General features: G+C 40.4%; 1 protein-coding gene across 1 annotated transcript in view; it reads left to right on the top strand.

Moving 5' to 3' along the window:
• STMN2 (stathmin 2) overlaps window positions 1-11,517 on the top strand; it is a 45,620-nt gene that overhangs the window by 23,630 nt on the left and 10,473 nt on the right. The window contains exons 2-3 of the mRNA XM_042465557.1: window positions 9,735-9,830; window positions 10,377-10,549. Coding sequence (XP_042321491.1) covers window positions 9,735-9,830; window positions 10,377-10,549 — 269 coding nt within the window. The remainder of the gene's footprint in view (window positions 1-9,734; window positions 9,831-10,376; window positions 10,550-11,517) is intronic.

Consider the following 11,517-nt stretch of genomic DNA (forward strand, 5'->3'; position numbering starts at 1 on the left):
AAAAAACTATGGATGCCGGCCATGAAAGCCTTCGACTTCATAATGTAGTACAAGTAATGTGATACAGTTCAGTTACATAGTAAATACAAAAATGGATAGCATAGGCCCGATTTAAACGGGCCTTTAAGTACGTCCTGGCGACATACTAGGGTTGCCTCGGGGCATCCTTTCCAGATGCCCCGCAACCCTACTACGCCACCAGGATGTCAAAATAGCGGCGCCCTTTCTACATGGGTGCCGCCATTTTGACGTAACGGCCGCATTGCGTCCAAACGGTGTAGTGCAGCCGTTACGTCTTGGTGCTGCTGCAAGGCGCCTGTGGCGCCCTTTCAGCAGCGCTGGAAGGAGGTCCATTTCAGAGCTCCTTCCTTCGTTTGTGTCGCTAGCACAGTCTTTACATGGTCTTTACACCCCGCTGCTGTTGGGGTGTCCTTGGGGCATGAAGCCCCAAGGACACCCCTTTCCAGGCCGTGGGGAAGCAGCTTTTTTGCTGCTTCCCTGCAGCCTGTAAAAGTGGCAGATCAGGGCCTCAGGGGCTGCCGTTTTGGCAACTCAGGCCCCGATCCATCAGGGAAAGGGGTGAGTACAGGCCACCCCAAATGGGCGGTCTGTATCCCACCATAGTTACCTTTTTTTCAATGAATAAATTTACTTATTAAATGTTTACTTATTGATAAGTATTCTCATTACTTTTTTGGGTCCTTTTCTTTTTTTTTCTTTTTAAAATAAAGTTTATTGGTTAAAAACAAACAAAACAAACAAAACATGCACATACAAACAAAACACAAAATAAAAAATAAAAATAAGATAACATAGATTTACAATAACATGGTTACAAATTTTGGCAACTTACTAACAAATACTACACATTAAAAGTTCCTTCCCCTCCCTCAAATTGAAGAAATCTGTAAAGGCAACGGTCGCCCGCCTCGCCGGGCAGACTGTTTTGCCGCTAGACGCAGCTGGACTACAAGCCCCAGAGTGCTCTGGGGCTTGCCCGGCTCCCTATTGGTGCGCGGGGGCGGAAGGCGCGGCCCTTCCGCTCTGTGACGCTATGGGAGACGGTTTCGTTGGTGCGGGGCTTCCGGTCCTCCAAGGCTGCCCATTGGTGGGCTGGGCCTTGGAGGCGGGGCCCCGCACAACACGCAGGGAGGGAGGGGCCTAGGCCTATATAAGGCCGTGTTGCTGGCCCTTTCCCTCAGTCGGTTGCTTGGCTTCGAGTAGAGTGGAGCCAAGCTGTGGAAGAGAGCAAGTCTTGGTGCTTTTTATCTTTCTTAATCTGTACCCAATCTTTGATCCATTCAAGGCAGCACACCTGGTAATATAATTTGTAATTAGGTAATCCTACTCCTCCTCTCTCTTTACTGTCTTGCAAGATTTTAAGTTTGAAACTTGGTTTCCTTTTATCCCATATAAAATTGGTTATCTCCTTGTCCCACTCTTTAAAAGGTGTGTCATTTGTTATGATAGGAATGTTTTGAAATAAAAATAAAAGTTTAGGGGTAATGCACATTTGGATTGCTGCAATTTTCCCAAGCCAGGAGATTTGTATTTTCCCCCAGTTTTTCAGATCTTTTTTAATATTATTCCATAAGGGTATATAATTGTTTTTAAATAGATCTGAATTTTTCCTTGTAATATTTATGCCCAGATATTTTACTTTATTTTTTATTTCAAAATTTGAAAGAATTTTTATTTTTTCACAATCCTCTTGGTTTATGTTCAAGGGGAAAATAATCGATTTTTCTCTGTTAATTCTTAAACCAGCATATCTACCGTATTCTTCAATTGTATTAAGTAATTGTATAATGTCTGGTATTGGATTAGATAAAATAATGGTCAGATCATCTGCATATGCAAGAACCTTATATTCAAAATTTCTAATTTTTACTCCTGCAATGTTGCTGTCACGTCTAATTTTGTTGATCAATACCTCCAAAGCCGTAATGGGTCCTTTTCTGGGCAATTTTTGTCTTCCCCTGATTTTTAATTTTAAATCATTTTCTTATTTTTAAGTCATTCCTCTCTGCAGAAACCAAACCTGAATACAGTGGTACCCCGGGTTACGAAAATAATTCGTTCCGCCGCCACGTTCGTAACCCGAAATCCTTCGTAAGCCGAAAAAGCCATAGGCGCTAATGGGGAAAAGCCGCGATTTTGTGCGAAAAAGCGCCGAAAAGCACCAAAAAAATTTTCGTAACCCGAAATAACCTTCGTAACCCGGAACAGTTTTTTTCTATGGATTTTTTTCGTAACCCGGAAATTTCGTAAGGCGGCGCATTCGTATCCCGGGGTACCACTGTACTGAGAAACGGTATCTCTCTAAAAATGTACACTTGCAGGTTTTTGAATTAATTTATTAGTTTATCATATTATATCCTCATTCTTACTGACTGAAGACATACAGGGATACACATTTTTTTGTTTGGGTAAGTTTTCAAGTTTGTATCTGAGCTCCTGACCCTCAATCTAATTTCATTTTATGCTTTGAGAGAGACAATACAAGAGGAAAAAGTAAGTGAAACAAATTCATTGGTGCATGAAATACAGGCCACATGAGGGTCAGATTTCCATTAACATACCAGAATTATATTTACATTGAACTCTCAGTGATTCCACTGACAAAGGCAGTCTCTTGAAGTTTGGAGGTTAAGTGATTTGGATACGCTGGGCACTGGCAAAGGTTGCATCAAACATGCTGCTGGCCTAAAGCTTGTTTTTGCCATTAGTATCAAACTGGGGGGGGCAAAGGACACATTGCATTAGTTATACTGGGTAATACACAGCTGACCATTTTAGCTGAGGGTAACAAATTACCACAGTCAGAAAAGCTACTTTTTTGAACAACAGCTCCCAGAATCACTTAGTCATTTTGTTCTATTAGTTGCAATTAAAGCATTGCTTGCAATTTATTTATTTATTTATGGTATTTATACCCTGCCCTTCAGCCCTAAAGTCTCTCAGATAGTGTTCCCTTCACCATCATGAAGGCATAACTAAATTACATTACTTACGTAACCTGATGGGGAACATTGTTGGTCCTTTGGCAATGAAATGTAACAGTTAAAGTTGCTTTTGCTTCAAGGTGTGTGCCTTCCCTACATGGCAGAGGAGGGCAATTACATTTTTAGGTGCTGTCTCATCCTGTGCCTCATGCACAGTTATGTGTTTTTTTAAGGAATTAAAAGGTAATAATTGAGAAATGGAAAAGTAAATATTTATTTTCAACTACAAAGTAAGTAACAACTGTAGTCAGAGGCCTGGAATGTTAAAAGAACCTTCTAAAAGTAACTTTGCAAGCTATCCTTGAAAATGTATGAGATGCCATCTTATTCGGTGCACTGCACATAGGTAAAAAAGGCTTGCTTACACTTTCACTGTCAGATACTTTATTCTTGTTAAAGAAAAAGAAACCGTGAAGCTTTCCTCCCTTAATTTAAATGCCTACCACTATACTATACCATCCAATCTGTCCCAAATTAACAGGGACAATATTGATTTATCCTCAGCCATCCAACTTTTTCTGCTAATTTTAAAATGTCCAAGTTTCTCTCTCCCCCTCCCACTTTCCCCCATTATCCTCACAGCTTATTGTAGTTGCTACAGACTGAATTTGAAGTGCAAAATTAGTTCGTACTCAATTACTCAGCAAGAGCAGAAGAGAAGAGGGGGCATAATTTTGACCTTTCCTCTAGGTTCAGGCAAAAGCAAACTGCTGCACAACCTCCCAGCTTGTGTGTTCTTCCTCAATAATAATTTTTGCTATCTTGACCACACTCTGCTGTTGCTTGGCCTCACGTGTCCTGGTTTTTATCTGTGAAATGTTGGAGAGTATGCTACATCTGGGGAAATTTGGGGAAGGAACTAGCTTGGGAGAAAGATTTAAATCAGGACATGGTGATGCTAGCTCATATTAGACTCTGCACACTTTGTTGTTGATAGGTGCCTTCACATCCTATGGTAGTCCTCTCAGTCTCATAGGACTTTTGTGCCCCAATTTATCATCAGTCTGGGTTTGCTACTGCTTTCCTGTAAGGCTGACAGTACAGGACTTGCTCATGGTCAGCCTGTAAGCTTTAGTAGGTTGAATAGGATTAAAACTCTGGTCTTCTCAAGTCCTGGTCCAACACTCAAACCATCACACTACACTGGCTCTCTACCCATTCTGACTCTCCAAGGGCCATCCAGTCTAACTCAATTCTGCCATGCAGGAACACAGAATCAAAGCACCCCTGACAGATGGTTATCCAGCCTCTGTTTAAAAACCTCCAAGGAAGAAGATTTCACCAATCTCCAAGGAGTGTGTTCCATTGTCCTACAGCTCTTACTGTCACAAAGTTCATCCCAATGTTTAGGTGGGATCTGTTTTCCTGTAGTTGCTCTGTGTCCTATTCTGTGGACCAGAGAAAACAAGCTTGCCCCACCCTCAATCTGTCAGCCCTTCAACTATTTAAATAGGGCTATCATATCACCTCTTAACCTTCTTTTTTCCAGACTAAATATATCCAGTTTCTTAAGTCACTCCTCATAAGGCATGGTTTCCAGACCCTTCACAATTTTGGTTGTCCTCTTTTGGGCATGCTCCAATTTCTCAACATCCTTTTTGAATTGTGACGCCCAGAACTGGACATGTATTCCAGGTGGAGCCTGACCAAAGCTGACTAGAGTGGCACTACCACTTCCCTCAGTACAGACGGCGTGAAAACACCATGGTGGGGCCAAAGGTAGGGCTGGGGAGCGCACAGCAACCTCACGCTCCCCAGCCCTATTACATATGGAGGGCGCCATCTTGGCATGGCACTGTCCATATGCAGCACGTGATGATGCCATCACTCACATACCGCATCCAAATGGACCGTTATGCACCTGATGCCATCGCGCCGCTGGAGGGTGCTTAGGATGCCTTATTTCCGGCGCAAGAAGGAGCTCCGAAACAGAATTATGCGTCCAGCAATGAGTACATGATTGGGTACCTTGTTCTGACTTCAGAATGAGTAAGCTGCACTGGTGGTTGATATGCCAGATGGCTCAGCAGCTACCGTGGCATGGGAATAGAGGGTTCCTGGAAGATCTGGAGGAACAGATGTATTTTTAAAATGTGCTTTCTGGTTTTTATACTCTGGTTCTGGTGCAGAATGTTGTCCAGACAGTTCACACCTGAACTGGGGTTTGGGATGTACATCATCCAAAGAAGATGATGCCAGAAATGTCGAATGGGGAGGGAATGGGCCTTTTGGCCTATGCAGATGAGGCCACAGAGAAGTGAATCAGGCAGGTAGCCTATTTTCCACCTATAAGTTAGGTGAGGCTTGTATGTATGTTTACAGGCTTCCATTTTTGTTGCATAGTGATTCTTTGCTCCCAATTTCTCAAATTTGTTGTAGGGCACATGGATTGCTTTGTTTGGCCTGACGAAATTTTAACTGAAACAAATGATAATTTTGTATATTGTAGTTGTTTTCTCTTCTTATTCCTGAATTAGGACTTTCCCCTTCTTTCCCTTTAATTTCACACCCCCAGTTCCCCATCTCAGAGTCTCAGAGGGGCAAGGGAAAGGAGGAAGCAGGTACATAATTTTATCTTCTAATGTAACTGAAGGACCTCACTCAGAACTGGAACTGCTTCACTTTTGTGTGTTTCATTGTTAGCCCCTTGTGTGAAGGGTGAGGCATACATATAAACAAGACACCAATCTTTTCTTTTCAAGTGGAAGCAAGAGCCCTCTTCCATGCAAGAATTTAAAACTATAATCAGATTTCAGGCCACTGGTATATTAACACACCTGCTAACTGTGTATTCGTTTTAAACTCCTTTGTGCAATGTCTAGCAGTCACATTTTGACTTGCATCATGTTTGGTTTCAGCTACTGCCTGCCTAGGGACTAATTACTCTAAAGGCACCAGATTTCATCTGAACTTGGAAGTTAAGCAGGGTCAGCTCTGGTTAGGGATGGGAGACTACCAGTGAAGACCAGGTGCTATAGGCTGTATTTCAGAGGAAGAAAATATAGTGCCAGCCTAGCCATTGTAGGCACTGTAGGCACAAACAGCTAGCCACGGTAAACATCCACCATTCCAGTTCCTAATATTTTCCATAGTCCTTTGACACTAAACAGTGTAACATGTGCAGAGTTTGACCCTGAATTGGAGAATATCAGAGTCTTTAGTCTGGGTCAGCAGTGAGCTCCCAAGTGCAAGTATTTACTGTTAATTTGTTAAGAAAACAAGAATCAAAGGAGATATTGCTAGTTGGACTGATGCTTAACAGTGAATTGTTCAGAGACTGGATATCTGATACATGTAAACCCAAATGAAATAAGCTCCCTAACTGTCCAATCACACATACGTGTGCACATAATCTGAACAGATAAAAATATGGCCAGTATATTAATGAGCGACCTTTTTTGTGTGTGTGTGACCTTTATAAAGTTGAATTACTTTTGCTCCTTTTGTATTATTTATTCTTTAGGCAGAAGTTAAGATACAAGCTACATTGTTCACATGGCTTTCTGATGCTAAAAGTGTGTGACAGCCAGAAAAGCCTGGAATGGGCAGGTTAACAGTATTTTCATTCATGCAATTTTCCTTGAACAAGCAGCAGAAAACCTGTTTGTAGACTCATAATCATTATGGTCACTTCTGACATGGAGTTAATGGGTCAGTTTTGCACAGCTAATGCTAGCAGTTAGCTGAAATGGAACTGTAATAGTGGCATTTACTTTCCAACAGGAAAAAGCAATGTCTCTTGTATTGCTTTCAGTGTGTCTGAGAAGAGAAATGTATAGACTGCCAGTTATTTGCATGCAGACAGAATTTTTAAAAATTAAGTGTGCTTAACTATTCTATATGAATTATAATTTATTTTCTTATGTTTTAGCCAACCATATCATAAAGAGCACTATGTTGAAAGGACCGTGATTCTGGGCTTTCTCTTCATTGAAGTGTTAAACTACTCTTTAATACAGGAGGACATGCAGGCTAATCTCTAAAAATTATAAGAGCAAAACACCCAATAAGATCTTACAGGAAGGATGGTTTGCAACCTCCCCCCCCCCCCACACACACACACACATTTTAAAGGAAATCAATCTAATTCACAGTTCCTGGACCAGGGATGTAGCCAGGATTTTGGGAAGGGGGGAGTCCAGACTAAGTGCCACCATTATAATGGGGCTTGGGTGTGGCGGCACGGCAGCACGCACCATTCATTTTATCTAACGGAAGGGGGGGTCCGGACCCCAAGAACCCCCCCTTGGCTATGTCCCTGCCTGGACTAATATGAGAAATGGAATGCAGTTATGTTTCTTCAAATTTTGTAATACCTCACCAAACTCTTTTTTAAAAAAATATAGAACTGTTTATTTTTGGTGACTGTCCATTCTGTTTCCAGCAAGGAATATATAAAAGCTTGACCTGAACATAATGCTCTCCCTCTTGTTGTTTGTCCCTGTGTCTGGTATTTATTAGATGTAGTCTAAACTATGACTTGAAAGAATATTTGTAATTATTAATTCCTGGATCAAAAAACAGGTTTCCCAGCAGGAAGAACAATACACCAGTAAGAATTTCTCCTGGTATTTGAATGGCCTCTAGTATTGTGGAGGAATTACTCTGCAGAGAAATTACTCTCTGCAGAAAAAACTCAATTTTCTGCACAGAGAAATGGGTGTCCTATGCAGAAAACTACCAAAAATATACACTTTTTGTTACAGACGAATTCCTTCACAACACTGGAATGTGGGGAGAATGCATGAAGAATACTGCACAAGAATATTCATTTTTCTCCAGCGGGGCGAAAACTGCTTAATTATTCATTCTCACATGTGAAAATTTATTTATTTGGTTTATTTATTCAATTTAGAATCCTGCATTTATCCCAATATGTGACTCAAAGTGGCTTATAGTCAGGGGTTTACATCCCTAACTAATGTTATTTTTTTGTTCTAAACAATATGTGAGAGGCAAAGTTAGGGACAAGGATGGAATTGTACATTCTGCCCTCATTGATTCTGCAGGTACCTGCAATTTACATAAAATCATCTGGAAATCAATATTGTATGTGTGTGTGGGAGAGAATTAAGCAGAGATCATGCAGTCCATAGGAAAAATGCTTAAGGCTTTGAAGATGCTAAATGTAGATTTACATGCAGGCCAAGCACCCCTCTGGGCTGCAGCTTTTGCATCCTTGCCCTAGTTATTCTGCCAGTGTAAGAAGGCAGAGCTTTGGATTTGGTTATTCCTCAGTTTTGGCTTCTTGCTCCCATTCAGAGGGCCCTCACTACTGGTCTGTATCTAGAGTTTTAACGAGTTACTGCTGGTGAAAGTAGAGGGAGATTATTTGTGTTGATTCCTTCTTCATACTGCAGAACTACTGCAGTGGGCTGGGAGAGTCTTTGGAACAGTGTGGGTGGTGGTGCAGGTGGCTGCAAGGGAATGGGGAAATCAAAGAAAATCTCTTCTTTTGCTTCCTTCACTGTAAACCTCAGCTTATTTATAGTTCCTTCTATGAACTGAAGGATTTCTTATGTTCATGGATCCAAGATATTGTGATTAAACTGGAGGTCAGTTGGATGGTTGCACATGTAGATATAGACATGTACAGAAATAATAGCTATAGCACTCCACTGATATAAGACCAGATGGTTTTATATATGTAGATAGAGATATAGAGAGATAATGGATGGATATAAATGAAAGACCCAGAACTATTTCTCTAAATGTAACTGTCCCCACATCCCTTTGATAGCTATGTTTTTAAACTTCTTCAAATGAAAGTTTGTTTGTTCATTCATTTAGTTATGGGATTTATATCCTGCCTATCTCCCAAAGTGGGATTCAGGGTGTCTGTTACCCAAGAGTTACCCAATTAAAATTTCAATCAGGCTAACCAAAACCCTGACTTACTAACTTAGGGTGCTACATACCATCTTCTAAGAGTTTCTAACTTCCCAATAAATCTGAGGGTGATTAGGCTTTTTTTTTTTTTGCATTATGTTCTAGATACAACACATAAATGATTGTTGTGATGAATAACATAAATAAGGACAAAATCCCAGATATAGCTTTAATATTTCTTTTTGATGCTACACCTATACACACAGATGATGTAAATATGTAATATGGTGTGTTCATCATTGCATAGTGCAGATAGCTGGACAGAGAGAGGGTTGTGTCCCTGACTTCCTCTTTTGTCTGCCTCCTTTGTGTGATATTTGTGCTGTTTCAGTAGATTAGAATAGTGCCACTCAAAGAGATAGTCCCTGAACCAGTGCCAAACAATGAGCCATCAGCTGCTGGTCCATGGAGAGTTTCCAGGAAAGAGAGAAATACTGTTGTTGAAGCAAATGGGCCAAACATGCTATCAATCCCTAGCACATTACCAAAACAAAGAAAGAAAAAAAGAAAGAAAGGAAAGCTGCTCCCACCATCAGATAGCTCTGGACTAAATACAGTACCCTAAAGGCATCAGATTCTGTCTGATCTTGTAAGCTAAGTAGTGTGAGCCCTAGTAAGTATTTGGATGGAAGACTGCCAATGAAGACTAGGTGCTGTAGGCTGTATTTCAGAGGAAGGAATTGGCAAAACCACCTCTGAGTATTCCTTCCCTAAGACAAACCCTATGAAAAATTCATGAAGTCGCTATAAGTCAACAGGCAACTTGAAAGCAGAAACACACACACAGCCAGGAAACTGCAAAAGTCCAAGATACTAAAAAAAAGTCTTTTTTCATTTCAGCCTACAAGGAGAAGATGAAGGAGCTCTCTATGCTCTCTTTGATCTGTTCCTGTTTTTACCCAGAACCTCGTAACATAAACATATACACATATGATGGTAAGTAACATTCAGTGAATAACATTCTCTTTAGCAAAGTATTGTTTGGGCTACCCTGACAGATGTCCTCTTTGGCTCTCAGATCTTCTAATTGATATTTTGTTAGGAAATTTAACACTCTTTTCTCCCTATTAGATCATAACTGCCCTACAAGTTATCACAGTAAATGTTTGAGCTTATTATTGTCCCAATACAAGCTAATTCATCCCAAATGGAATCTGTTTGTCTATATAATAATACAAAAACACGTTGCCTTCTGCTTGGCAACTCTCAGAGTGAACAGCAAGCTCTCAAATTATTTTAATTCATTGCAAAAACTTCAGTATACTAATTATAAATTATGGTTTCATCTTATCAGAGTTTCCATATGATTATCTTCCAGTTCAGCACATGGTCATTCAGAATATGGAAAAGTGACTTTTTTGGAGTATAACTCCATATTGTTTCTAGTTTCCTCCCCTCATTACAGATGATCTATTGTTTCTGTTACAGTTCCATTATTGATCCATTATGTTTAGTTTAGATATTTTGACTTTACCTCTACAGATATGGAAGTTAAACATATCAACAAACGTGCTTCTGGCCAAGCTTTCGAACTGATCTTAAAGCCTCCTTCTCCAGTCTCAGAAGCACCACGAACTTTAGCCTCTCCAAAGAAGAAAGATTTATCCCTTGAGGAGATCCAGAAAAAGCTGGAAGCTGCAGAGGAAAGGAGAAAGGTATCTAACCACTTACTTTAGAAGCAAAGCCAATAAGAATGGGGGAGGAGTGGAACCACTCAGTATTCTTGCTATCAACACTATTAGATTCAAAAATGGTTGTGTATCTCTTACAAGCTCTGCATTACCTATTCTATTAACTCTATGTTGGAAAAGATACAATTCTCTACAATGTTTTCCTGAATTTTCAATTATGTTAATGGGGACTCCATTAAAATTTGGACTCAACCCCAGAGCAGATTTGCCAGCTCACTCACATGGAAGCCTCCAACCATCACTGGACACCTCTTTCCTACTCTGGCAATGAACATAAACTATTAGTCTTCATACTCTTATTTCAGTCATACTCTTCATATTCTTCTGCTGCTTACTAACAGATCTTAGATATTATGTTGGAACTCTGCTGGTGCACTATGCTGGCCTACTTACGCTGTGTGGGTGGTGGCTGGAGGGAAAAGGTCATGGATAGAATGGCCATGAAGGAAGTAAGGCATAACAGAAACAAGCTTCTCAAATCTGATAGATTTTGTTTGCCTTCCCTCACTACCACCTGGAAAAAGTACTGTATGTCCGTTAGCATAATGCACCAACAGGATTCTGTCCATTAGAAATTAAATATTAGTGTATAGGTAGGTTCTGAAAAATAACTAATAATGGTAAAGATTAGCCACACTCTGGGATCATTCCCACTTACATTTAAACTGGTGTGTGATTTGCCTTTGCTCCATGTTGCTAAATCGATTCCAAAAGGCTCGTTCTTCCCACTATGAAAGCGGGTCTTTTCATTATCCCCTTGTAATCACTTCTTTTTTGGCACAATTGTCATCCCGACTAGTTTGCACAACTTCAAAATGCATGTCAATCATCTGTGCATCATCAGTGATTTAAGTGGCAGCCTGGGCAACCTGAATTGGGAACTATCTATCTATCTATCTATCTATCTATCTATCTATCTATCTATCTATCTA

Source organism: Sceloporus undulatus, chromosome 4, assembly GCF_019175285.1.
Source record: "Sceloporus undulatus isolate JIND9_A2432 ecotype Alabama chromosome 4, SceUnd_v1.1, whole genome shotgun sequence".
Classification (NCBI taxonomy): domain Eukaryota; kingdom Metazoa; phylum Chordata; class Lepidosauria; order Squamata; family Phrynosomatidae; genus Sceloporus; species Sceloporus undulatus.